A 27,017-nucleotide genomic window follows, 5' to 3' on the forward strand; every position below is an offset into this window, starting at 1 on the left:
GGTTCTCTAGTATAGATATCAGTTCCTGACTCTAAATACTCCAATTGTAAAATCTTCATTGTTCTTCAATACTGGACTTATAAGACCAAGTCAAGAAGGCAGAAAAGTATTGCAAATCTTTAACTTCTTATACAACAAAAAGTTCAAGATGAAGAAGAATGCATGTTCAGCAGTTGAAGGTTAGGGGATACAACCAAAGAAGACATTTCTTGCAGCACAGTTTATAGATGTAAGCAGCACAATTTATAGATGTAAGCTCTTATATTTCAATTTCATTTCAATGTGCATTAAAGCTCAAATTGTTATTGTGGATCTTTCATCATCACTTGTACTGTGTGCTTATAAACAACTAAATTATACACTGCAGCTCTTTAAAGCTTTTTGCTATAGGTTATTGAGTATACGTTGCTGAGTGGGCAGCCTGATAAGCATTGTACAAACATAACTGAAGACTTCACCTCAGACTACAAGCACAACTGAAGACAGGATACAGAGAAAACTACACTTCCAGTTACCTGTGTTTTATTTAATTCGTCTTATAAACAGCATTTGTCCATATAGTAAAAAAGAATTAAAGAAGAAATCTGAATGAGGATCTGCAAGTTATTTGGGGCCTAACATAGTTTCATGCAATACGTAGATTTGGTACAAGGTTTGGATTTGGCAGGGTGTGTATCACAAGTTTGTGTGAGTTGGTGCCATTTGAGTCCCCTTTCCCATGGTTCTTTTTGCACCTTAGTCATGAGGGAACAGCAATCACCCTAACCAAGTATTTCTCTCCTATCTGTACATCCTCCCATCTGCTACTGGGATCAGATGCTCCCAAATCTGAAACCAAATTTTTTGGGGGTATTACAGAACTGTACCACAGATAATATTGAAACAAAATGTTGTCTTTAGAGCAAGGCTGGAGTTTTCTGAGGAAATACACTGAGTTTACCCACCACTGGAGGAAAAGAGCTGAAGCAGCAGCTAGTGGGTCACAATGGCCACTTCCAGAAGCAATGTATGTAAACATGTATTACAAGACCTTGAAATCCCACTGTTTATGCTGTGCACCTCCCTGAGACTGTCACATGTGGACATATCTTAAGGTTCATCAGTCTTTCAGAAAGCAAAACATAGATTTTCCTGCATATCTTAGATAGCATTTCACCTGTTTGGTTGAGAAGCAAATTGTGATTGCGTGCTGGTACTCAAGCATTCCAGGCCAAATCCGGTCTTAATTTCAGCCACTGAAACCTCATGTAAGGTGATGCAATTAAGTGGAGAGAATGAAGTCTAGCCAGCGATAAGCACATCACTCCCAGCCCCACCACTAACTCGGTGAGGACATCAGTCAGCCCCAAACTCTGCTTTTATCACCCACCCACAAACTTGTCCGAAGATCAGCGCCTTGAATCCTGCCTCGCTCTTCCGCATCAAACTTTTTTTTTGTCAGTCTTTGTGCAGGTGAGCTGATGGGACCGAGGACTTTGTCATTTCGGGTTGTTTTGGCTGCTTGGTTGGCTGAGGCGGGGGCCTTGAGTCGTTTCACCTCACCCACCAGCGGGTCTCCGGAGGGGAGCGGGGCGGGCCCGCAGCTCGTCCGGCCCCACAGGTGGCGGAGCCGCTCCGAGGCGGGGGAACGGCGGGGAAGGGCCCCGGGCAAGCACCGCCCTCGGCTGCCCCCCGCGGCCCTCCCGGCGGCCGCCCGGGTTGACCTGTCCGCCGTGCCCGCCCCCCTCCGCCTGGCACCGCGGGGCCGGAGCGGGGCGGCCGCGCTCCTTCCTCCCTTCCCTCCCTCCCTCCCTCCCTCCACCTGCTCGCTGCTTTTGTCTGGGGACGGACAGGGCGAGGCACAGCCCCTCGCCACCACCAGCACCGCCACCACTGCACCGCCTTTGTCTGGCCGCTCCCCGCTCCTCCTCCTCCTCCTCGGCCGCGGGGGTCGCGCTGCGGGGCTGCCCCTTTGGGGCGCGGGGCGAGGGGGGGAGCAGGCGGCGGGCGGCGGGGGTCGCGCTGCTTTCGGGGCGAGACGGGGGGAGCCTCCCGCGGGCGTCCCGCCGCCAAGTTGCCGCAAGTTGGAGCCGGCCCCCCGCTGCTGGGCTCCGGCCTCGGCGTGAAACAATACAGCGGGCTGCCGGGGAGGAGGAGGAGGAGGAGGAGGAGGAGGAGGGCGGGGAAGGAGGGAGGGGGCAGCCCGCCCGCTGCCGATGGGGCCGGCGCTGCGGGGCGGCTAGGGGGCTCGGCGGGCTGGCTGGCCCCGGGGAGCGGCCGGCAGAGGCAGCGGAGCCCCGGCCCCAGCTCCGTGCTCCGTCCCCGGCCCCGTGCCCGGCCCCGGCATGGAGGACGTGGGGCTGCGGAGCGGGCGGGAGCGGCTGCCCGGCGGCGACCCGCGCCTGGGCGCCGCGCTGGTGGAGCCGGGGCCGCTGGTGGTGATGGTGGAGCCGCGGGCGGCCGAGGGCTACCGGCTGGTGGAGGTGCTGCTGAGCGGCGGGGCGCCCTGGGGCTTCACCCTGAAGGGCGGCCGGGAGCACGGCGAGCCCCTCATCATCACCAAGGTGAGGCGCGGCGAGGGCAGGGGGGCTCCGGCCGCCTCCATGTTGGGCGCCGGCAGCGGGGGCAGGTGCTGGTGCTGCCGGGGGGTCTGGGGGCTCCCCGGCACCTCGCCCCTCCGCCGGTGGGGCTGGGGAGGGCATGGAGAGGGGCTGGGGCAACAGGTGGCAGCGCCAAGCCAGCCTCGCAGCTCGGCTGCAGCTCCGAGGGCGCAGTGTGCTGCTGCACAGCCCTAAGTTACATCCCGGTAAAACCCGGTGAAACGATTGTTTGTGATGGGGTGCAGAGATTGGCAGGGTGGCGGGAGCCCTCCCGGCTCCATCCGTCTGGTGGAGGAAGGAGGGCGTGAGGCTGAAGCCCCCCGGTGCTGACCCCGGGCTTCCTCTGCTGCTGTTGCCCGTGCAGAGCAGCGAGGGTGACCTCCTGCACCCCAGCCCTCCGAACAAAAGGTCTTGTGGATGGTGACCAAATCCAGAGACCGACCGGGAGAGGGAGGCTCCTGGGTAGGTATGCGCTGCTTTTTTTTCTTTTTTTTTTTTTTTTGTTTGTTTTTGTTTTTTAGTGCCCTTTTATACTCGCAGGTCTGACCTCGGTGTGTTGGGCATGAGTTAAAATGATCCGTCGTGTTTTCTGGGAAATGTTTTTCATCTGGGTGTGTTTTGACTCAAGAATCCCCGTCCCAATAGCTGGTGGGTTTTGTTAAGAGGGCTTTCTTGTCGCGCAATCAAAAACACATTAAAACGGATCCATATGGAACTGAGAAAAATCCACATTAGAAAAACATTTCGCTCAAGATTTGTAGGAAATATATGCGCTTGGCCTACAGGTCCAGTGAATTCTGCTTGTTCTCATTTTGGAAGTACATAAAGAGTGTCAGAGGTCAGCCAGTCCTGCTTTATCCACAGCAGGAATTATTCTGTTCTTACTTCTTTTTAGCTTGTTTCATTGAGGGCTTTCCAGTTGGTTCCCTTCTTCCACTCCTGGTGATATTTTACTGATAGCTCTCCAACTTAGGTCTTTTTAGATCAGCTTTTTCTAGGTCTTCCCTACTGCTGTTTTCCAAAATACAACAGTGTATGTCAACAGATGCATACGCTGAAAAGTGACTGTGCATCTGTTGGCCTCTTACCAGTATCCTGAATTACAGAGTATAAAAACTGGAAGCATGTGAGGAAAGGAGAAAAGAGCTACTTACTCTGCATCTAGTAGCTATCAAGTGCCAAATCAAATAATTCCACCTTTCTGGTAATGGCTAACAAGTGCTACTGCTCAGGGGTACTTATTCATATAGTTGCCTAGGTATTAAGTAACAAGCTTTAAATATTTGTGGCATGAGGATGTGGCTGTGGTAGGTGGAAAGAAGTGTCTGGGAATGGGAACCTTTTCAAGTGGGTCTGCTACCCAAGGCATGGTTATGTGGAACCACAGCCTTGATACCTCCTGAAACCATTTCATTGTGCGGAAGAGAAATTTGGGTCCGTCATTCGTGATCTTGGACTAAGATACAGCCGGGATCCTGTCCTTTGGTCTAAGGTTTTGGAGTACGTTTTCACTTGCAGTTTTTGGATGGAAGTATAAAGAGGAGTTTTGAAACTGGACTGAAGCTTTGCATCACTGGCATCCCCCAGACTCCAAATTCTTTAAGTGCAAAATCTTCCGCTGGGTTTCGCTCACCCATCTTGGTGTGTGTTGTGTTTTGTTTTTCTGTACAGCTTCTAGGGGTGGAAAACCACTAGAAAGAATAAATTAGTGTCAGGTGATTAAAAACGTCCCTTCTTGCAGTGGAGATGTGAAGTTGCTCTCTTTTTGGCTGAAGAGAGTCCTGAACCTGAGTCTTCCTGAGTTGAAGTGTGGATTTCTGGGCTGTCACAGAGAAGGGGAACGCCCTCCCCTGCCATTGCAAGCTCCATCCCCTATTGACTACACTGGTGGCTGTTTTGGACACAAAAATACCTCAAAATACCCATGGAACAACTCTTATTTTGTGGGTTCATACTGTGCTTGAGTGTGAGCTGAGTATTAAGCTCTGTCTCATCAAGTCCAGGGCTGTACTGGGGAAGTGAAGATGTATGAGGTGGAGTGCTGCTTTTTAAGGAGAGGAATGTGACAAGGTGCGAATGGAGTTTCAGATAGCAGCTACTTAAGGGGGATTTCTGAAACTCTGCCTGTCTCCATGCCTACCACCATCTCTAAAGCAAGGTCAGCCTTTGAAGAAAGTTGCACCTTTATGTAAATGTCGGGAAGTCTGTGGTGTAAATATTTCCTGCTGTCTTTACCCTCTATGGGACGCCCACCAGAACTGTCTATAAAAAGCAGCACCAGAAAATACTGTAGTTGAAAAATCAGTGAGCAAACTTGTGCTGGGCATTTTGCAGCGATTTTTGCACAGCAAACTCCTTGGATGTTAGTTTCCCTGGTCATGTGGCCATTTCACTTGCTAACAGGAAGGGAAATGTTTTTGTAACGAGTACCACGGGGGGCAGCAGGGCAAGAAGAGCTGCAAAACCGATTTGGGAATTTCTAGTTTGAATTGACTAGGTTTCAAGCTAATAGTGTCCTTTGATCCGCCACACTGCCAATAATAGCCGAGGGAGAGGCAGGTTAAGCAGGAGAAAATCTATGTTCTCAGTCCCAGCAGGGAGATAAGCATGTGTGCAGCCACTGGAATGTCGGGAGCAAAAATGCCTCACGCAGGCAGCGCGGCGCGGAGAGAGGTCAGCCCGGAGTCACGCTGCTGCTGCTGCTGCTAACAGGCCGTGCGTCTCGGGGAGCGGGCTCCCTGGCTCCCCGACACCGAGATGGGACTCGGAGGGAAGGTCCTGGGATGGGTAGGCAGAATATCACGTTCACCTGCCAGCCGAAAGCCTCTCTCCAGTTTTCAGTTCCTTGTCTCTTCCTGTGGTTGCTGCAGAGGTGCAGAGGAAAGCGGTGCATGATATGGCTTGCTCGAGCTTTAAACGTAGCTGGTCTAAAACTCGCCCCACCCACGTGCGAGTGGTGTTGCTTGTATTTCAGAAAAAAAAAATAATCTTTCAGCGTTTTGTCGCTTACTGTTCTTTACATGTCCCTTTAAAAGGGCTTTACATTTTTTGTGATCTATGCCTGCGTGTGCGATACCGTTCCAAAAAGTTGCCTGAAGGCAGCTTGTTCATGCCTAAATTGGCGTCTTGAAAGGAAGGACTTGCTTTTTATAGCAATGAGTGTGTTTCAGCAGAAGGTGAGATGACTACTCTGAGGAGTTTAATGAGAAGTCTCACAAAACATGGATCTCACTTTGCTGCTTTTTTTTAAAGAAACAAACCCTGAATGGGAAGGTCTTACTGGAACTAATGAAAATGAAAAGTCAGGGTGCTCAACCCGGAGTCTTGTGAAAGCCTCCCATACCTGCATTATCTTGATTACTTTTACTTTAAAATGAGCCTTATCTGGGATGCACAACTTGTAGTGTCAATCACAGCATTGATCATGGGTGATGGACAGAAAGTCATTTCGCTTCCTGTACCAGCCATAGGCTTCAGAACTCTGAAGCTGTCCTGCAGTCAGCATTAACCTTCTTACACTAGAAAGTAAGAAAAAGTACAATGCATGCATTTGAAGAAAGAACGATGTATCATTTGAATAAATTCCTCTTCAGTACCAGCTTTACAAGGGCCTACAGCCATACCTCCTCAAGCTATGATCTCACTGCAGGCTAATCAAGGCTGGGCTTGGCTGGTATTTCGGCAAGATTTCCAAGTGAAACCTGGACTGTTGCAAGATGTGTTGTTGATTTAGCAGATAGAGTTCTTGTCTCCTGAATCAGTGCTGAATTCATGCCCCAGCTGGAGGTGCTGTCTTTCAAGAAGCAGCACTATCAGACAGACTTGTTTATTTCTCTTAATTCCATTGTACTTTCCTAACATGTTCCTGTCTATGGTTAGGTGTCAATGGGAGTTTGTTTAACCTAATAATTATTTAAATTGTCTACAGGAATGCTACTCTCTTAATTGGTTGCAGGACTCCTCCATGTGATTTCTATCAATTTCTTATTTTAGTAGTGAGTGAAATTATGACTGTTTTCATTTAAGTAATTCCTTACCCTTTGGCCTTAAGCATAAAACTAAGAGCAAGTGCTTGCATTGCACTGCATGGGAGGGGAGAGAGCTTCAGTGGTGCTGTGTACAGATAAATCAAAACTGGATGTTTTCTAATATACATAGCTGTTGTCTCCCTCAGGTTAGCTGTTTGCTCATAGACATTAACAATTCTTAAACTTGACTGTGACGTTTGGTATCCAGAAAACCAGTATTTAGTGGTAATCCCTGGAAATTACTGGCCTCTTCACATAAATGCAGTCATTTGTGTAAGCTGATGGGTAAATTAAGAGCCATTGTACTGTGGCTGAGGAATAGGGTTCTACTCTAGTCCCCCATATCCTGCAAAATTTTAATTCCTTTCTTCAGGTCTAAAAAGATATTATATGAAGAACTGTTCATCATTTTTGTTTTCTGCCCATATTCCTTTGGTGATCAAAAGCAACAAATAAAATTCCTCAGCTGTATGGGCTGATTCGAACACACATCTTAACCAGCAATTAAAAAAAAATGCTTCAAATCACATTTGATGCTTCTTTTTAAAGCTCTGTTCAGTTTCTTAATTTATGAGAGGTGTCTGTCTTTTGAGAAAGATTAGGCCTTTTCTTTGTGTTGTTTGATAACTGAGAAATTGCAGGAAATGCTTATATATCAGGACGTATATTTGGGGATTAAAATAGTACCATGCTGCTATTTATCCCTTTTCCTTATCCTTAGGAGTTTGGTGTTTTTTTAATGTTACAGAAACTCTTCAGGTTTGAGTCTTGTGTCTGATTGCTGGGTCCCAGGTCTCCTTAGAGGAGGGGAGTTTGTTGGCTTTGATGCCAGAAGACGATGTTGCTTTCTACTTCTGTAACCTGCCTGATGAAGCGACTGCTCTCCCTTTTAGCACTTCAGCGGCTGTTGAGGGAGGTGAGCTCTGCTCTGACTTCGCTTGCTGGCAGCACGGTGCCCGCTGTGCTCGTGTGTGCTCCGAGTGACCCAGCTTTGGAAGGCCGAAGCTCGGGGAGGTTTGTCTTGGCGAGAGCATCAACAGCTGAAGTGGCACTGGTATTGGAAGCTCCATCTCAAAGCTATCTTGGATGTTGTGAGATGTGGTCTGCAAACTGTGCGACAGCTTGAAATGAGAGGATGAGTTAAAAGGCTGTGACTTGCAGAGCTTCAAGTCAGTTCAGTTACAAACGTAGAAGACAGCAGCGTGGGAGCGTTGTTTAAGAAATGGTTGCTGTGCTTGCAGTACTGAAACTGCAGTTTTCCTTTACGTTTACCTGTCAGGACAAAAACCAGTCAGGATGCTTCCTTTCCAAGCAGAACTGAGAAGCTTCCGTGCAGCAAGCGCTCTTTTGGCTGTACTGGCTGCTTCCAAATTGCTCCTCTCTCCTCTGCTTTTCCCACTTCTAGCTACTTAGGCAGAAGCTGTCAAATCCATCGCAATTTTCTAGTTAAAAATGAACATAAACAAAAACATTCACGTCTGTTGAGTCTGGCAGAAGAATCGGTGGGTTTGTGAGAACAGTTATTGCAATAGGAGTTAGGCTGCAGAGCTGCCTATCTGAATGTTTATTCATGTGGTCTATTTACGGTTTAAACTTCTTTTGTTTTTAGTGTCTGCTGCTACTTTTCAGTATGAATTTTGGATGCTATGGTAGACATTAGCATAAAAATAAAAGACCAGCAAGAGACCTCTAGTTATAGCTCGCTGTTGTCAGCGGATTGCCAGTAATGCCATTTATTACCTAGTTATCCATCATGTTTGGTTTTGTTTGTTGTTTTTTTTAAGAGGAAAAAACAGTGTGGGTTTGTGTGGTGGTTGCGCATATGTTTTACTCAATAGACTGTGTATAGTTTTTTTTTTTCCAGTAGAGCTCAATTCATTGTGTGTTCTTCTGCTTAATGAATATTTAAAGTATGGGAGTGTGGAAAGAGCAAGGTAAATGGGAAGTGAAACCTACTTGTGAATAGATTAGAGGAAACAACTGTGTAGTAGTAACTAAGCCAATATTACATCATGTACCTGTGCATTTTTTTTCTCCGGGAAAGCTGTTTGTGTTTAGTCTTCTTACACATCTGTAATCTCTCCAGAGAATACTTAATACATATGTACATCTAGTTCTGTGGGTCATTTTGCTACACAAGTTTGAGGCAGGTCCCAGACATTCAGCAGAATTTTTGCTTTCTGTACATTTAAGTGACACTGTGCGTGAAGTTTCCCAGGAGAGGTAAAGTAAAAAAACAACACACTTATGTTGAGATTTCATCCACTTAATCTGTGCAGAATTGCTTTCTGTTGCCAGTGTTTTGAGCCTATTTGACGTGAGGTCAACTGGAGATTTTTGTACGCATCTGTAAGGAAAAATACTGATGCTTCTCTCCATAACTTAGGAAACCTTTCTTTTTTTTTTTTTTTTCCACTTTTTTTTTTTTTTTCTTAGGGTAAGAAACAGAAAGCTCTCTAGTTCCACATAGGAGAATATTTTTAGTTTCTTAAAGGTTAAACACCAGACATATAATGCTATTTTGAAAAAGCTTTTTTGTTTTGGAAATAAATAGCATTGCCACTCTGGTGGTAGATATTAGTAGTCTAAATCGTTTATTTTTTGTAACTCTACAAATACAGTCAAATCAGGGTGAGATGTAATTTAAGGTTTGTTGAATTTCTTACTACTTCATTCCGTGGTACGAAACTACCAGAAATTTTGAACCAGTTTTTAAATTAAGACAGTTTCTTAAAATCAACTTACTGTACTCGTAGAAAGTGTTTCTGTCCTTTATTTAGGGTATGCTTTGCCAAACAGCACATTTCTGGTGGAGTTCTCCAAGACTTAAGCTGGGCTTTTAGGAGAAGTCGCTATCTTTGGAAAATGATTTATAGTGTTTAAATTAAACATGACTTATGTGCTCAGATTGCTTTCTGAAGGTGTCTGTCATTTGCTGTCAGCCGTGTGAGAAGCAGAGGAAACGTGTGCTTCTTCAGTGCATACCTGGGTGCCTACTTAGGAACCTGTAGTAAGATGACAGACACTCAAGCAAGATTATTGTCTCTGTATTAGCTGTGTGTGGAGCTAAGCCCAAAACTATTGGAAAAACACTTCTCTGATTGTACCGTTGTTTCTGAACATGACAGGAATGTAGCTTTTCAGTCTGATTTATCAAGCTAATTGGGGGAGAATCGTAAGCTACCAAGGACAATGACGCTTGTGAAGGTAGGAGAGAGTTTCTTTCCACTCGCCCCCACCCTGGGAGTTAATGCAGTATCAGTATTCAGTCTCTAAGCAATTCAGAGCATTGTGGTAAGCACAGGTCAGGTCAGGAAGATAAGAGAATGGTTTCTGCAGCGTTAACAAGTTGTTGGGGGATCTTTTCACTGGCCTTTTGCAGGTACCTGAGGGTGGCTGTGGGGTGCCCAGCTCCCCAAAAGAGATTGAGCCAGCTGTTTGGTAAATGCTGGAAATGCAACCAATTACTGCTTTAAGAAACTAGATAGCTTTTGTCAGGGACACAATTCTGAGGTTGGATCTTAAAGCAGAAACACATGGAGGAGAGCGTTTGACAGTAGAACAGAGGTGGTTATTTCCAAGTTCTTCTGACCCCTGGTGAAATGGCCAAATCGACTGAATGCTTTAAAGATTTTGGGAAAAGGCATGATAGCGTTGGCACTGAGGGGAAGGGTTCATGTCCTGTGTTTCAGTACTTCTGCCTCACTCCCTCTCCAAAGGGGGACTTTCCCTCTGCCACCAGGCTAGTTTTCTCCTCCGTTAAATCTTTCTCTCAGTTTCTAAATTATTAAATTCTTTGGACTGTTTGAATTCTTCTACTTATTTACCCACATCCATCATCCCTGATATATGGGTTAGGAAATATGTTGTCGTGTTTCTTACATACCAACTTTCTAAAGAATTGTACTTAGTGAGTGTTCCAAAGGACGGAGAGCAGTACAAAGTACAGAAAAATAGTGACTGCGAGTTGAAAGTGGGGAAAATACAGGGATCTCTGCTGCAGTGCGTGAGAGGCTGTATCCCTTTGGGCAGTGACAGGGCAGTTCCATCCCTCCCTGCAGTTATTTTCTCTAACTGGGTGAGTTGGCCATGATGAAGGAAGGGTCTTCGTTGTGGATGTAGGTGGCCTTAATTCTGATACTTTTCTTGCTCTGGGCTCGTAGTTATTCTGCTGGCCTTGTTTCTGAAATTTAGACTATTACTGTACAAAGAGTTTTGAGTTGTTTGTCTACATAGGGGTTTAGTCCTTGCCATGTGTGTCATCCAGAACAATGGGGTATTTAGTGTTATGGTAATAGTAGAGAGGTGGTTATCTCTGATCAGTTTGGAAGAGATTGTGAGAGTGCTCTTGATCACGTGTGAGATTGTATTCCATTTGGTCTTGTTTAAAGTGTAGCATAACACTAGCATAATACCAAGAGGGTTGTGAGACATTGGAACAGGCTGCCCAGGGAAGTGGTAGAGTCACCATCCCTGGAGGTCTTTAAAAGACGTTTAGATGTAGAGCTCAGTGATATGGTTTAGTGGAGGACTGGTTAGTGTTAGGTCAGAGGTTGGACTCGGTGATCTTGGAGGTCTCTTCCAACCTAGATGATTCTGTGATAACCTTTTTTAATGGAAATTTTTGAACTTTATGCTTTTTTAGTGGAAAGGTATCTAAATATTAGCGCAGCTTAGAAGAAAAGGCTCTGGATTTTGTTTTAAGTTAATTCTCAGTGCGTCCATTATATTCTGTTTGTAATGGACTTGCACTGAAGTTTCAATAGCTAAAGTCGAGATCCATCAGTGGGGAACATGGGATTAAGATAAATTGGTTTGAAATTGAAGAATAGGTACTTACAAATGTCTTAAAAATTGTAGCTTCAGTACTTTTTCTCTTCAGTAAAGCAGATAAATGTTCTAAAAATCCCTTCACAAAGCTATGAAAACCAGAGTATTTTGGATTCTTTCTGTCTCTTGAGATCAAACATACTTTGTTATACACTTGCTGTGAAAACTTCCAACAAAACTTGGTTCAATGAATACTGTAGAAAAAAAAATACTGTTGGGGGTAACAGTATTTGGAAGCTGTATATTTTTCAGGAAAAGCACTAATCATTTATGATAGTATCATAGAAACATGATTTCGTAGTAAAGGAAGTGAAACACATCCTACACAGTATCAGTTAGTCATCACTGTGTTAATTTTCTTAAACAAATTAGATGCAAAAATGAGTTTGTGGGTGTCTAACTGGCTGATGTCTGATGCAACCAATACCCCAACTCCTCATAACTATTTGGATTCGGTAGAATGAAATCATTACAGTATGTAAATTATTTTCTTTCCTCTATATATACACATTTTGTTGATCTGGAAGAAAGGAGCACATTAGATTTTCTTATGAGACATTTTCAGTTGCTTTTTTTTATGGAATAGCAAAGCATTTCTTTCACAGTCATTAATTTACGTGGAAGAAAGATGTAAACATACTGTGTTGACATAAGGTAGTGTTTTGTTGGGTGTTTATATGTGCAAAGAATGTTATCGTCTTAACAGAGAAAACTTAGCTTTATGCATCTGTTAAATGTAGTTAATGTTTACAGTAGTTTTGTCAAGATTTAAGAGAAACATACACTTCCATAATTAGGAGCTATTAAACAATTTGTAATCTGTTTTTTACATGATAATGCTTGCTGAAGTGCCTTTATATTGAAATAGTAAGGCTTCTGTAAAATTAAGAAACAGTGTCTTTTTATGAGGCTAGAAGACATCAGATATATTCTGAATTCTCTTAAATGCAGCTCTAATGCCATAAAGTTATTTCTACTTTCCCCTAAACTGTCAGGGCAGAATTTAAAGCAATTTAAAGTAAACTTTCCCTCCTGCCTTAAACTATGTATTTTTAGCGTGTGCAAGAATTTTTGTATTTCCTACTTTTTTCCTTCCCCCGTTTTATAAAAGTAAAACCCAACAACTCTCTCCTCTGCTTGTAAAATTTAGACTGCAGTGATTTTATTAGCAAAATAAATTTTGTTTCTACAGGCTACCTTCTGGAAACATCTTGTTTTTCCTGACTGCTGGGGGAGGTTGCTGTCCTGAGCAGGGAGGAGGGCTGTGCATTTCCTGACACCTGGGAGACCTGAGGAGTTTCTCTGATTGCTCAATCTGATGTTAGGGAGGGGTGCAAGGCAAGACTTCTGTTGCTCAACTGAATGTCTTCTGGCTGATTAAGGAAATCCTCATCTTAAAAAACAGCGTAGACATGACCTATTATGTCAAATGTGATTAAAATGTGAGGGTGGAGAGACATGTGGCTTTGGTGCTGTTTCGGGTTTGTGAAGCAGATGATGAGTCTGAACTTAGAAAGCTTTAAAACAGAACCCTGTGAGAAGCAAGGGAGAAACTGAAAATGTTGGAAATAGGGAGATTTACTAAACGAATTGCCTGCTTTGCCACAAATTGTGTGCTGTACACAATTGTATGACATCTTTGCTTCAGTCTCAGGTGTTGTCTAGGAAAAATGTTATTTCCTTATGTTCATAAGTTTCTGTTTCTTGTGAAACAGACGTGATACCGAAGTGCTGAAATACTGTGGCGGCAAACACTTTGTTGCTTTACTAAAAAGACTATAAGCCCAAATATATGGAAAACACGAGGGAGTATGTCTTAAAAGGCTATATAATTGTGCAATTCATTCAGGAGTAAATCCTTCTTCATATTAGAAAATGATGGTTCATGCTTGTCTATCTCCAGCATTTTTCCTAAATTATGAGTGGAAATGCACAATTGGATGTCTTTTCATAAAATTAAGCCCTACTGCCTACCTAAAGTGTGCAGATGCTCTCAGTGCCTCAGAAAATTAAAAGAGATTAATAGAGGCAGACGGGCTGTCAGCACTTGAGTGCTGAGTAAAAGAAAAAAAAATAACAAAACAACTAATGTAGACTTCTTGTTTGAAAGGTCAACCTGACTTCTGAATCTGTGAGATTTGAAACATTTGTTAGCAATAAAGCTTCCTAAGGAAATAGATTTTATAGCCAAAACACATGTCCTTGCTGACCACTTGAATTTCCTTCCATTTATGATGGATCATGGAATTATAGCATGTCCTGAGTTGGAAGAGACTGACAAGGATTGTCAAGTCCAACTCCTGGCTCCACACAGGACCACCTGAAAATCAAACCCTGTGTCTGAGAGCGGTGTCCAAATGCTTCTTGAACTCTAATGCTCTCGGTGCTGTGACCACTGCTCCAGGGAGCCTGTCCCAGTGCCTGACCACCTCTGGGTGCAGCACCTTTCCCTAACCCCCAGCCTGACCCTCCCCTGTCCCAGCTCCATGCTGTCCCCTCGGGTCCTGTTGCTGTCCCCAGAGAGCAGAGCTCAGCGCCTGCCCCTCTGCTCCCCTCCTCCCCTCGTGAGGGAGCTGCAGGCCGCCATGAGGCCTCCCCTCAGCCTGCTCTGCTCAGGACTGAGCAAACCAAGGGGTAGTTTCCACTACCCCTTGTTGCCACAGTAATTGCCACTTCGCCTATGAGACCTTCTCTCTTTACAAGAAATGACCTAAGCACAATTCCTTCAGAGAAATGTAGTGTCAGTGGCTGGAAGACTGGTGGTGAATTTATGGTTCACCATCGTCTTCTGAGATGACAGCACAGGATACAAGTTTCAGCAGAATGAAGGGAGCATGTTTTGTTCCCACTGCAGACAGACTTAAAAATGTAGTTTCCTCACCTGCACATCACTGGCACTAATTGGAGGTTACTGTTTGCTCCAGTATGTTGTATCAGTGGCTGGTACAATCACCCTGCCACACCCCAACACTAAAGGTGTCGGGCTAGCATAGACTTCCCATCCTAAATCCAGTGCTACAAGCAGTAGGTCTTTAGCAACCTAGTTTATTTTGGTGGAAAATGACTGGGGAAATGTTGCGTGAGCAATTTAATTAACTGATTAGTGGGAGTGGAGATGAGCAGCAGGGAGTGGCAACATCGTGGTATACAGTCACACACCCAGCAGTGACTTACAGACTGTAGTCCGGCTGCCTTGCAGGGAAAATTAATTTGAAGTATGGGAGCAATTTGAGAAAATAGGAGATCAGCAGTTACAACTCCTGAATTTTCATGAGGGAGCAATCCGAATCCAGATCTTCATTTCATAATTTCAAAAAAATGCATCCAACCATCTTCTGAAGACAAAACGGACACTGCTAATAAGATCCTACTAAGAAGAAAACGTTTTTGCTTGTTTTAATTTTTTGACTACAAAGAATACCTCAAATACGAACATTGAGGAGAATACGTTCACTAAATGAACACTGAATTAAGTAATGACACTTCACATTTTGCCTAAATGCGTGGAATTTTATGGCATATTTGATTAGTGCCAACTGCAGTTTTCAGTCACTTTTACTTCTATTTATCATAAGTATTATCGATCTGTTTATCAAAGAATAATCACTCTTTCTTCTATTTAAGGTCTGGAGAAGGTTCTGTGAGGACCTCCTTATGCAGCTTGTTTTGATATATGTATAAATATATATATATATTTTACCTATTTGTAACACTTAACCCTAGGGAGTACTGATTAGATAAATGGTTTTAGACTTCAGGCTGAAAAGTTTTCTTTTAGATTTCTGATTTGTTGAACTTTTTTGTATCAGTTCCAGCCCTAACTTAAATTCTTCTTGGAAGGCTGCATCTAGATGTGGACTGTTGCAAAACATTTCAAGGAAAATTCTTCAGGGATACATTTCACTGGTAATGGTGAGACTGCCTTCGGCCTTTTAAAGCATCTGCAATTGAAGTCAGTGTCTTGAAAATCAGCTTCCTTCCACCCCCCCCTCCCCCCCCCCCCCCCCAAACAACAACAAAAACAGCCCACCCAAAACAAGTTACAGGCTTCAGGCACTGGACTGTACTTGTCTTTTGCCCTACATCAGTGAGAGGGAGGAGAAAATGTACTGTTTGGCCATGAGGTTTGCAACGTTACACCATGTGCTTGTGAGGAGGGTGGGCTAGACTTGTACGTGTAGCTCTTCATTACTTAACTCTCAGATCATTCTGCAGAGAATTGTGCTGCAAATTTGATATTCCCCTGATGAGTTTTGTGTGGTTATTTGCTTTTCCTTATTTCTGAGAGAAGATGAAAGACGTGGCATCCTGCTGGAATCCATGTGACTTTATCACCCAAACTGCAGTTTTCCAAACTAGCAGGAGCAACCACAGGTTGTTGATTCCTGTTGGGGGGAATAACACTAGAGGAGGACTGGGGTACCTTGCCCACCAGATTTAGGTGTCTCTTTATGTTTGGATTCAAGAACTCCAGGTTGTGGAGGGAGCGTGTTGTAGATGCTGCTTCTTTCCAATGCTTGGTCCTATTTTTTTTCTGAATTTCCTTTAACCTATTCCAGTTTTATCTCTTTCTTACCTAGGAGTCTCTTTCCCTTGTTCTCATCTGGCCATTGTTCTGCGCTTGATTGAACAGGCAGTCTTTCTTTAGCAGTTTCCCTTGCCATGCTATTTTTATCCCTAGCTCCATGTCTTTTTTTACCTTTGTCAGCCATTCGCAATTTGGCCTACATGGCCTCTGTACTTTTTCCTTCACACCCATCTGCTTAAAGCCCTAAGCCTACAAAACGGTTAACAGGGAGGATATCCTCAAAGGACTTGTTCTTGATTAAATCTTCCAGTAGTTGTGCACTTTCAGAGTTGTTTAATTCAAGCAACATAAAGCATATATGTGTGTGCACATCCTGGGTGCTGTCAAATGTACTCCTTTTATTGAAACAGGGGTCTTCAGTTTTTTTTAATTACCAGTTTTGCTTTTTAACATATACATTTATTCATTTTACTTCTTCATTTGTTTCTTGGAACTTGGCAAACCATTGCAGTTTAAACTTAACAAAATTGAGGGTTTGAGGCTGATGTGCGGAATGGAGTTTCTGCCCTAACTAATTAAAGTATGGCAAATTCCTCAAGCACTGAAAGAAAATATAATCTCACAATGGGAAGTGTTTGATTAGTAAAGTGGCTAATACTGCCTGTGATTAGAGAAATGGATCTGGGAGTAAGATGGGGACATAAGTTGATTTTTTGTCAAACTGTGGCTTAGGTTACTATTTTATTAGAAGAACATAGTATGGAAATAAGACCAACAAAAAGATGTCTACACTTGTTTGTATTGAAATTTATAGTACAATGAAGAGCTAGTCAAGAACTTGGAGGAATAACAGTGACTTTTTTTTTTATATATATACTTGTATTTGAAATTAATCAGTCTGCTTTTTGGATTTGAAGCCAGGGGACACAGACTGTGACCTGGAAAAGTAGCCTGACTATTGGTATGCAACAGAGCACATCAGTTTTCTCTACTGCTGTGACTCATGCAAGTAAGCTGTCTCATTTAACTTTACTTTTGAAGAAAATAGTGTCTGGTGAGGTTAGTGGACGTTTTATAGTGTTTGATGGGAGATGTTCAAATGGCGATTGAATTGTAGTAAAGCACAAGAGGATTGTCTTTTTTTAGGGATATTCTGTGAGTTATTTCTCTTTCCCATTAGTCTCTAAGTGGAGGCTGAAGGAGAATGATGAAGTAGCTGCACATTTTGAAAAGCAGAACTGGCTTTAACATACACTAACAGCAAAAGGAATTTTCCATTCTTGCACGCTTTCTACTCAAAGCTTGCAGTTTTGGAAGGAAAGCAGGAACACCTTATGACCTCTAACACATTCCAGTGTTTTGTTTTTGAGCTAAAAAAATATACATATATAGGTAACAGTTTCAAATATGTTTTGTTTTTATTTGCTTTAAGTTCACAGATCCATTTCCTGAACTGACCAAAACTCTGATGATGGAAAAAAGCAGAGCTTAAGATTTTAATAAGCAGATGCTTGAAGTTTATGGTGCAGTGCTATTGGGAATAGGGACAGCGTTGTGTTGGGTTTTATAAACATGGGTACAGTCACCGTAAATAGAAGGTTATTTTTTTAACTTTTGTAGCTTGTTGCTCTGACTGTTGACACAGAATTCCAGTTAATTAAGAGGACGTTGAAAATTCAGCAAGGTCCTGGAAAGAGGCGTAACAGTTACTTGAAAACTGACAGAATGTATCTTGCTGAAAGAAGTTGAAACAAAACATACAGTAGATTTTTAATCTAGAAAACATGCAAAGTCTGAAATAATAGCTGTTAACGTTAAGAGCAAAGTTCCAAGGCAAGCTTATTATTTTCCATATTGCTTAACGTTTCTTGCTTTTGCTTCTTCCTTGTTGGAAAGGCACGTGCTTCATGTAAAACTAGTTATTGGATGCAGTAAGCATACCTGGAGGAAAGCAGATCAGAAATTAAGTCGGATTGTGATCTAATAGATCCTTTTGATATTTTGTCTGAAACAAACAGGCATGGACTTCGGGATTCTAAACCCAAATCCATCAAGTTGCTTGATGATAGAGTAAAAGCTTGCAAAACCTAGGATCTGCAATCTATAAAATCCATTGCTTAGTCATAGAGGAACTGAACAGCGAAACCTGACTGACACCATTCAGGTTAAGTACAGGAAGGAATGGGTTTTGTTTTGTATTGCATTGAATCATGTTTGCAGGATACTCAAATGAAAATATGTGGCTTTGTTGGTAGTTAAATACAGCTTTGTAATCCCTGGTTTTCCATGGTTATAAGATTATTTATATAAGATATGAAATCAGATCATACTCTAAAATTGTACAGTATTTTCATTCATCAGTTAAACTTCTGAAGACCTTTGAGAGTAGAGTGGGTAGAGCTGTGAATTTCTTCAGTCATTCTGTGTTATTCCAATTCTCTTTTTTTTAAAGGGCTACGATTTCTTCAGTAGTTCTGGAAGTATCACTGAGATTACTTAGTATAAGCTGTAATTAAGTGATTCTACTTAATGTTCTATCTTTATATAACATTTCGATATGTCTGTTTGTTTTTTTTTTTTTTTTTTCAGCTTGTGCCAGTAGTTTTTAACCTTGTTATTTAGCATCATGTTAGTGTTTGGAGGTAAAGCTTTCTTTGTAGTTTTTTTTCTGAAGTGTCAAAAGCTCTTAAATCTTCTCATTCTCGTTTCAAAGAGCCCTTCTTAACAGTGAAAATAAAAGCTTACAATATTTAGGGTTGAAAATGATATTTAGTAATTTAAAAATCATATTTAATAATTTGGATTCCTTAGTTTTCTCATTATTGTGCAGTGGTATCAATTCCTTCTTGTGGAGTTGGGCATTCTGTCCCTAATGACGTGTAAGTATATCTGAATTGTGCCCTGTTTTTAATGAACACAAAAGCTGTGCTATGCATTAGGTAGGAATGTGTTCAAAATTCTTCGGTGCTAAGGTACAGCAAACCTCAGTGACTATTCCAAGATACTACCCCTGTCAACAGAGGCCTGTGGTTTTGCTAGATTCTGCTGATGCACACCCACGTCATCGTGCCTGTCAGTCATTTCATTTCTGCTTTTGAGTTCAGATTATTTCCAGATTCTAGAAAATTAGCAATATAAATTCCCTTTGAAGAACAAATGCCTAAAAAGATGCTGAGTTTTTTTGCTGGATGTTGAGCCAAATGAAATCTGTCTTGAAAGATCTCAGTCAGCCACAAGATTTTTTTCTGTGGTGTTGTTACTGATTTATCTGCTTGTGCTCCTTGGAAGAGTTGGAAATATTCACTGCACGCCGAAAGCAATGGACCAGTGTGTGAAAGAATGAGCTGGTATGGGTTGAACTGCCACCAATTCTTTTTTCACCTGTAGAGCAGCTTCGTCTTACTCCTTGAAGCAAGTTGGCAGACAGTTCAACCACGAAGATGCTGCAAGTAGTGACATGGAGGTAGAAAGAAATATTTGAGGCAGACTTAATGCCAGTACAGCAACATACCATGTATTGCTCAAAGGTGAGCTAAGTAAACACTGCTTAGGGAATTGTATAGTAGAAATAAAGCATTTTTATGGAAAACTAGCGCTGGTTCTCATGGTTTGTGTGCACTTAGTGTCAAGCAGTGTCCATCTTTTCTTCCAGCAGTATATATTCTAAGCAGAAAAATACATCTAGAACCCTCTACTATCTATAGATGAACAGAGTAGCTACTTGCATAAGACTGGATGGCTACTGTCACTTAAGTGTACTAAAAATGTGTGGGAGCACTCTGTGACGGGGTAACATTCATTGAGCCTGCACGTGTTGATCCACCTGTGAGAATTTCATTACAGACACTAATGATGTAAACGACAGACTTGGTTATGGATTTGGGCCCTTGTGCAACTCCTTGCAGCCTTTTGCAACTAGTGAGTGCTTCCACTAGTGGAGGCTCCCTGTTTTCATAAGAAACATGTGGTAAGTAACCTCACAGCATAAGGCATACTGTTCTTAAAGATGGGGATCTAGCAATAAAATGTCTAGATGCGCTACACGTTCCCTTGTGATTTGATATCTGCTTCCCTGTAGCAAAAGAAGATGTAGATCTTCCACCCTTATGGATAGCCTGTGTTGATCATAAAATCAACAGAAGGAGTAAAGTTTAAGGTTCTCCACTTTGACTTGCTTTGAACAGTATACTCTGGAGTCTATAAGCTTCACTTGGAAAACTAAAGAAGTGCTTGCAAAGTGGAAGTGCTTTGTTCCCTTAATATGTATTTTGAAGTCGGAAGTGTAAATTTCTTCAGACGTAGTCTGAGCTGTACCAGAAGCAGTGGTGGCAAGAAACTTCAGCTGCTGCTTCTGAGAAGGAGAATTCAGTACCATCTTCCCAGTACTTCTAAGGAATCTGCTTCTCGGTCTGCCAGACCAACAACGCACTTGAAGTTGCTTGAAGAATGCAATAGCAAACTTCCTGAAGTTTTATGAATGTTTAACTTCTTGAGGGTAAAAACTTGTGCTGTCGTGTTTGAAGTGCTCACCACACGGCTGTGAGGTTTGGTATTCCATGCTTTGAGACAGTCCCAGGACTTGCTGGGAGGTGGAGACCTGCGAGGGTGTGCAAGGGCGCTGGAGGTAACTACAAAAGCCAGATCACGATAGCAGCAGTTTATCTCGGTGGCTCTATCAGTTGTGTGCTTGTAATTCTCACAAGGAAAACTTCCCGAGGGAGCCTATGTCATGCTGATGTACAGTCGCTTTGTCATAACCTGGCTGGAGTCAGCTTTGTGACTCCTTCAGCATGGGAGATGTATCAAGGCATTGTTTCTTGTTGCTTTGTAGTTTCAGAGGGAAAGATCTGCAGGAAATAAATGTGGCAAATAGATTTGCAAATGTGATAAGCTCTTAATGTTGCAGGTCACGAACCTTAATGGTATATTGGGCATCCCACTGATGAGGAAAACATCTTGGTCCTACCAGTCAAAGATTTCCATCAAAGACTAGGAATATTTTTTCTTGATTTGTTGCAGTCCCTGTAACTGTATCCCTGTAATTTTTTTCTGACTGTCGCAGAAAAAAATGTGTGTTCTCAGAGAGCAGCTTCTGGTTTATTTATTTATTTTATTTAAATCTCAGACGTTGTGAGAGAACCTTTATTTTCAGGGCTAAGAGTACCTATCGTGCTGGGCAAGATGGGGAATAAAGAGTTGTAACTCTGGAAAACTTACGAAAACACCAATTTCAATTGTATTGTCCAGACAGATTTTGGTTTGTTTTATGAAGTCACTGCCAGTGAGAAGAAAATTTATGTGAATTTATTTTTGCTTAGTCATAAATTAATGCAACTGGAAGAATTTTATTTGGTCATGATTTGGCCTTGGTGTTGTGAGCTTTTGTAAAAACAGGATTTGCTAGCTTTCGTTAGGGATTGGAGCTGCTATTTCCTTGTGCAGATTTAAAACTCTTAGCCTAAATTCTTTTACTTTATAAATAATTACTGGTGTCACTGGTGAATCTGTCAGTAATGAGCCTCTGTCAGGAGGCTTTCCTGACAGTGATTCATCTACTGGCTGGTCCAAACCAAGGGAGCCTGATAAACTAGCTAGATTTTCAACTCAGTAACATTTAATTCTAATAAATATTATAAATGATGATACAGATCTGTATCAGTCCCTTGCATTTTTCAAAAGCTTCTGTTAAACTTTGGCATTTAAATAAGCTCAAAATAGTCTTAACGCTCCATGTACCATGTTGCCTTGAGTCTTGCAGGCTAAATGGTACACCATACAGTTGAAGGATTTTTACAGAATAAAATATATTGCCATGTCTCTTTTCCTTTCAGTGGATGCATTTGTATACGTCCATAAATGCCTTCCTCTCTGGAGTCAGAGCTCTGCTTTTGTGGCTCTTAGCTCTGGGGTAGCCATTCTGTGCCTACCCGCTTTATAGATGCAGTCTCCCAGTGCTGTTCCTGAGCATGCTGTTTTGAAGCACTGTTGCCTGCGAGAGCAAACAACATCTGTTACTCCTAATTACCACAGTATTGCCTAGAGACAGCGTGAACTTGCACCTCTCTCTAAAAATGCCTTACCTGCAATTGTTACCAGTATCCTTGACTCTCAGATAATAATGAAAGAAAAATGCTAGTCCCGGCTTGCTAGCATTATGCATTTTACAGTAGCTACTGTATTTCCAGTTTCACGTGCTCTTTGTTTTACGGGTGGATTTCCTCATTCCTTCCCCCTGCCTTCCTCCTCAGCATCATGAGACCCGAACATTGTCTGGGCAGTCCTATCTGCTGTATCTGGGAATGCGAGGACAGCCACAGTGAGTAAGGACAAAGTCTGCTGAACCTGGTTTCCTGTTTTTGCAAGTAGCTGGTAGCTAACAATTGAGCCATGGCTCTAAGAAGCAGGTGAAGTATGCTGTAATTTCTTTTTTCAATTATTTCCCATCCTTCTGATGCATTCTTTGAATAGCAAGTTAGGGCTGTCTGAATCGTTTGTGTTTAAAAGTCAATTACCAGTCACACTCGTGGTGGGACTGACTGCTCAGTATTATTTTCACCTGACTATTTTTAAGCTTTCACAATATCCACTAGCAATATGATTAATACCTGCTTTTAAGGAAAAGGTACTATTTTACACAGCTGTCTGTTAAAATGCTTCATTATATTTCTGAAAACTAACTGGCCATCTCCAGCCTGTGTATCCACATGGAGTGTCTACAGATTGCTGTGTTATGGACTGGTTGTCTGATATTCCTCTCCACATCTTTCCTGGGCTCAGATCTTAGTCCCAGTTAAATTCTCTTCATGTAAACACCAGTCAGTACCCCTGAGCAGGCTCTCATCCTTCTCCCTTACGTTTCTGAATTCTGCTGGGTTCTTGCTTGGGTGGGATGACAAGAACTGCGTGCAACTTGCAGATGCTGATAGCACAGGGGATTGGCACAGTACCACTGTGTGCAAGTGAGAAGGGGAATAATGCCCATAATTACAGATGTTTTGTTTACTTGTTTGGTGCTGATCACCAAACTGCTGTTTTCAGAGCGTGGTCTAACATGCCATAAAGATCTCTGGTAGGCTCACCGTTGCTTGCCTCTGGTCTGTCTTTATTGCTTGCTGGTGTGTGGGTTTTTTCCCCTGTGTATATTACCTTATCTACAGTGACTTTAAGCAACACAGTCCTTTATCGTGCAGCTCTTAAAGAGGTTTTGTGGTGAGGAAACAAAACAAAAAAAAGGATGTATTGCTTGGGTAGTTCTTCCCCATGTTGATTCCTTTGAAGGATTTTAGTATAGCTGAGACAGAAACCCACAGAAATCATAATGCTGCGCATACTGATGGCATCTTTTCTGTCTGAAGTAAGTTGGTAGAAAGTCTAGCAGTTGTGTAATTGCCTGAATTTCTCAGGACAGTCACTTGGGGCCATTGAAAAGATTAATTTCATATCTCACCTTCACTTGGTGAGGTAACAAGGTTGTTGTAAATGAGAGGTTTTGCTCTGTCATCTGAGTTGCATGAAAGCAGTCTGGTCTTGATTTGTTGAAGGTGTTTTGTTTTGTTTTTTTCCTTTCACGCTCTTGCTGATGCTTCCGTTTGTGACTGTTCTGCTGATTCTTCTTTTGTACGAAATTACTCTGCTGTGTGGGAACTTCTGGGACTTTCTCAGAAACCCTTTTTTAATTCAAAATTTTACAGCCTGCTTCACTTAACTCTTGGTGTCAACGCAGTGTGTTGCTCTGTGCCTGGGTGTTACACACAGATCATTACGCAGGACCTGCAAAGCCTTTCTCTGCAGCTCCAAATTATTGATTTTGGCTTCCCAGATCAAATACAGAGGCTCCTTTTCGATCTCTGAAAGCTTCTAGTTCAGTTTTTGGAACCTGTTAGAAAAGCAGCATTGTGATTTTAAGTTAGCAGGAAAGGCTGTATGCAAAATAAAGCCGTATGGTCCTATTGCTCTGCAGAGAATTGCTTGAAATAAAACCTGATTAGCAGTGTGAGTGATGTGCTTGATCTCACAGACACCTGGCCAAAAGCAGTTCTAACAAGCAGCTGTATTTTTCATTTCATAGCGCTCCTACACTTTGTTTATAAGGCAATAACCTGATCCCATTTTCCAGTCAGGGATAATTACCAGCAAAACTTGAACGTATTTTACTTTGTGGTGTATTTTTTTTTTGTAGTCTTGAACAGCATTTTTTTATATATATAAATTATTAAGCATTCTTTAAATTGTTGCTTAATCAGATAATTGGCTCTGTCTAGTTGCTAGAAGGCAGCTGTTTCTCAGCAAGGCTAACAAATCTCCAGTTTGTTAGACTCTGGCCCAGAGTCCTGTCCTGGACTTGCTGGACAGTCCTGACCCATTGATCTTGAAAGCCTTTTCAGTTCTTCATCCATCTTTGAGGACGGCTGGGCCCCAAACTGTTTTCACACATTAATAAAGCTTTGATTTTTTTTTTCCAGTGTGTTCTTTTTTTTTTCCTGTCCATTGGTGTAACATTGCCTGCTTGTCTTTGTTTTATCCATTTCCCTAAGTGCTAGAGGATATAATTCACGTACCCAGCATTGTCCACGTATGGATGTCACTTGCTTTTCTCAGGTCCTAGGAAGCTGTCTATCTTTTGCTCTGTATTAATGCTATAGATTTATAATGCTGTTTCCCTTCCCTTATGTCAAGAAGAGCCCTGAGTTGCTAGTGGGCTTTCTGAAATGCCAAGTCTTTGGTAAATTTCTTCTTTTTCCAGGTAACGTGTGTCAAAATGGAGATTATTGGAAAGTCAGGGCACATAAGGTTACATTGGGAACTAGGTGTTGCCCGGGGCATGGATCCTGCTTCCAGGATTTGATCAAAGAAAACACATCTCTCTTCAAATCTCATTTTGGCAGAAGAAATACCAGTGTAAGGGTCAGGCTTCCCTTGCAGTCGCCTTCCTCTGTTATTTTGTCACACCCTTGTTCACTTACATCTGCATTGACTCAACTGTGCTTTACTTCACAGGGAATATCGTTACTCCCAGCGTACTGTGTGGGCTGGCTGATTGGAAAATCCAGCAGGCTGGCTTGTTAACGGAGCTGTGGGTTTGATTTACTGAAAATGGGCTAATTGGCTGTGAGATGCCAGACTGCCCATGTCTGAGTGCAAGGAAGCTATGCAGCATTTAGGCTGAGTTGCTTAACAATAGCTTTCTATCCATTTCAACATTAAATCCAACTTTTTTTTTTTTGTACTTAAATACAGATAGCAATGACATAACAAAATTGGAAATAAAATTTTAAAAAATAGGCAAAAAATTGTTATTTTATGAGCTGCTCAGCTTGTGCTCAGCATTCCTAGGTCTTTTTCAAGTATAGGCCCTGCTTGTTTTTTTGTATTGTGTTGTTAAATAGCTAAGGATAGCTTTGTGATTTGTGCTTCTGGTTGTTCAGCAGAGTCTTACTTCAGTCCATGAAGACCAATCTAGGAAGGGTTTGTACAGTTTAACCTTTTCACACAGAGATATTTGGCAAGTACAGTCTTCTAATACTTTCAAAGAAAGAATAGAGGAGTGATATTACTGTCAATGCGATAAATGAGGCCATCTTCATCATAGATGATTGCAAAACCAGTATCTTTTGGTAATGGATTTTTTTTTTACCTTTGTATGGATGACAAAAGAAAGTTTTCAGGAATTTTATAGTTGATGGACTCTTCTGTGGCCAAGACAGGCAGCAAAATTCTCATGGTAGGGTCTATGTGTTCAGGAGGAAACAAAAATCTGATCTCCAGCCTTATCATTGAATCGTTTTGTACAATCTGTAGACAATTAGAAGAACAAGGTAAGAAAATATTGTTTGCTTTTTGTTCTGTATAAATAAATGGAAGCGAGCATAATAGCAGCCAAAGGAAACATTCCTCTGTGATTGCAGGAAGGTTTGTCCAAAATAATAGACCTTGTATTTTATAAATGTTTGGTTTGCCTCTGATGTTTAACATTTTAGGGTCTTTAATGTATTTGGGTGCATACCAGGGTAAGTGTAAAATTTCAAAATCCAGTGGTGGAAGTCTTCTAAGACAGGACCACCTGCTGTGTTTGCTGCTCAAATTGCTCTGTTACTCAGCTTCTTCTTTTGCAAGCTGAGAAGGATGGAGGAGGCCACTTGGTTAAAGTGTTACTTGGCTTTAAGTGTTTATGCTAGTCACCACTTTCTTGGTTTTGCAACAGCAAACTTTTTTTTTTTTTTTTTTTTTTTTTTTTTTTTTACAAATGTCTTAGAGTAAAAGTCTTCTGAAAAGTTACACGTGTCTGAATCAGGTTGGATAAGAAAAAAAAAAAAGCTGAACCACAGCTGAACTGCTTCCACTTCTCATGAAATGAGGAGGAGTTGTTGAGACTGCCTTTTCCTGTGCATATCAGGAATTATCCTCAGGTTTTAACGCCACAGTAACTGTTGAAGGTTGTGTATGAAGCTAGTTCGGTCACTGTAAGCTGTCCCAGCAGTACTGGGGTTAATGAACAATTTACAAATAATAAATTCTTCAGGCTTTAAAAGTGTCTTCATGTAGCTTTTCTTGCAAAAATAAAGAGCACTTTGGTATGGGACTTTAAACAAACCATGTACAACTGTATAGTAGGCAGTAATTACTTTGGCCAAAAAGCAGCTGAGTCAGCACAGAATCTTTTAAAAATCTTTTGATTTTAAAAGCTCACCCCTAGCAGTATTTCAGTTAAAACCTGCCTCGAGGTACTGTTCTTCTGGGTAAGGTGGCAAGACTTGGAAATCCTGCCACAGAAACCAAGTCCGCGCGCTCGTAGCCACAGTTGATGTTGGACAACTGCTGCCAAGTGATGGGATTTGCCCTTTGCAAGATCTAATGAGGAAATCACGCTTTAATACAATTTAAAGTATTAACATAAATCACAGGCAACGTAATGCCATTCTAGAGGCAACTCAAATGCATTCTGCCACCTGGGCCTGTCACTTAGCCCTGCTAGTATTGATTGATAACATTTTTTAAATTTCAAGACCTTATTTTGTCCAGATCAGTTGGATTTATATCAGCAAACCTGTCTTG

At 42.1% G+C, this 27,017-nt stretch overlaps 1 protein-coding gene across 2 annotated transcripts in view; it reads left to right on the top strand.

Moving 5' to 3' along the window:
• Nucleotides 1-2,324: 2,324 nt before the first annotated feature.
• The window catches only part of SHROOM2 (shroom family member 2), a gene marked incomplete at its 5' end in the record, with an annotated part of 122,603 nt that continues 97,910 nt past the window's right edge, over nt 2,325-27,017 (top strand). For both annotated transcript variants that reach the window (XM_084305560.1, XM_084305561.1), the window contains one exon: nt 2,325-2,543. In XM_084305560.1, the coding sequence (XP_084161686.1) occupies nt 2,325-2,543 (219 nt within the window). The remainder of the gene's footprint in view (nt 2,544-27,017) is intronic.

The sequence above is a fragment of the Netta rufina genome, assembly GCF_964035555.1.
Source record: "Netta rufina genome assembly, chromosome: 1".
Lineage (NCBI taxonomy): Eukaryota > Metazoa > Chordata > Aves > Anseriformes > Anatidae > Netta > Netta rufina.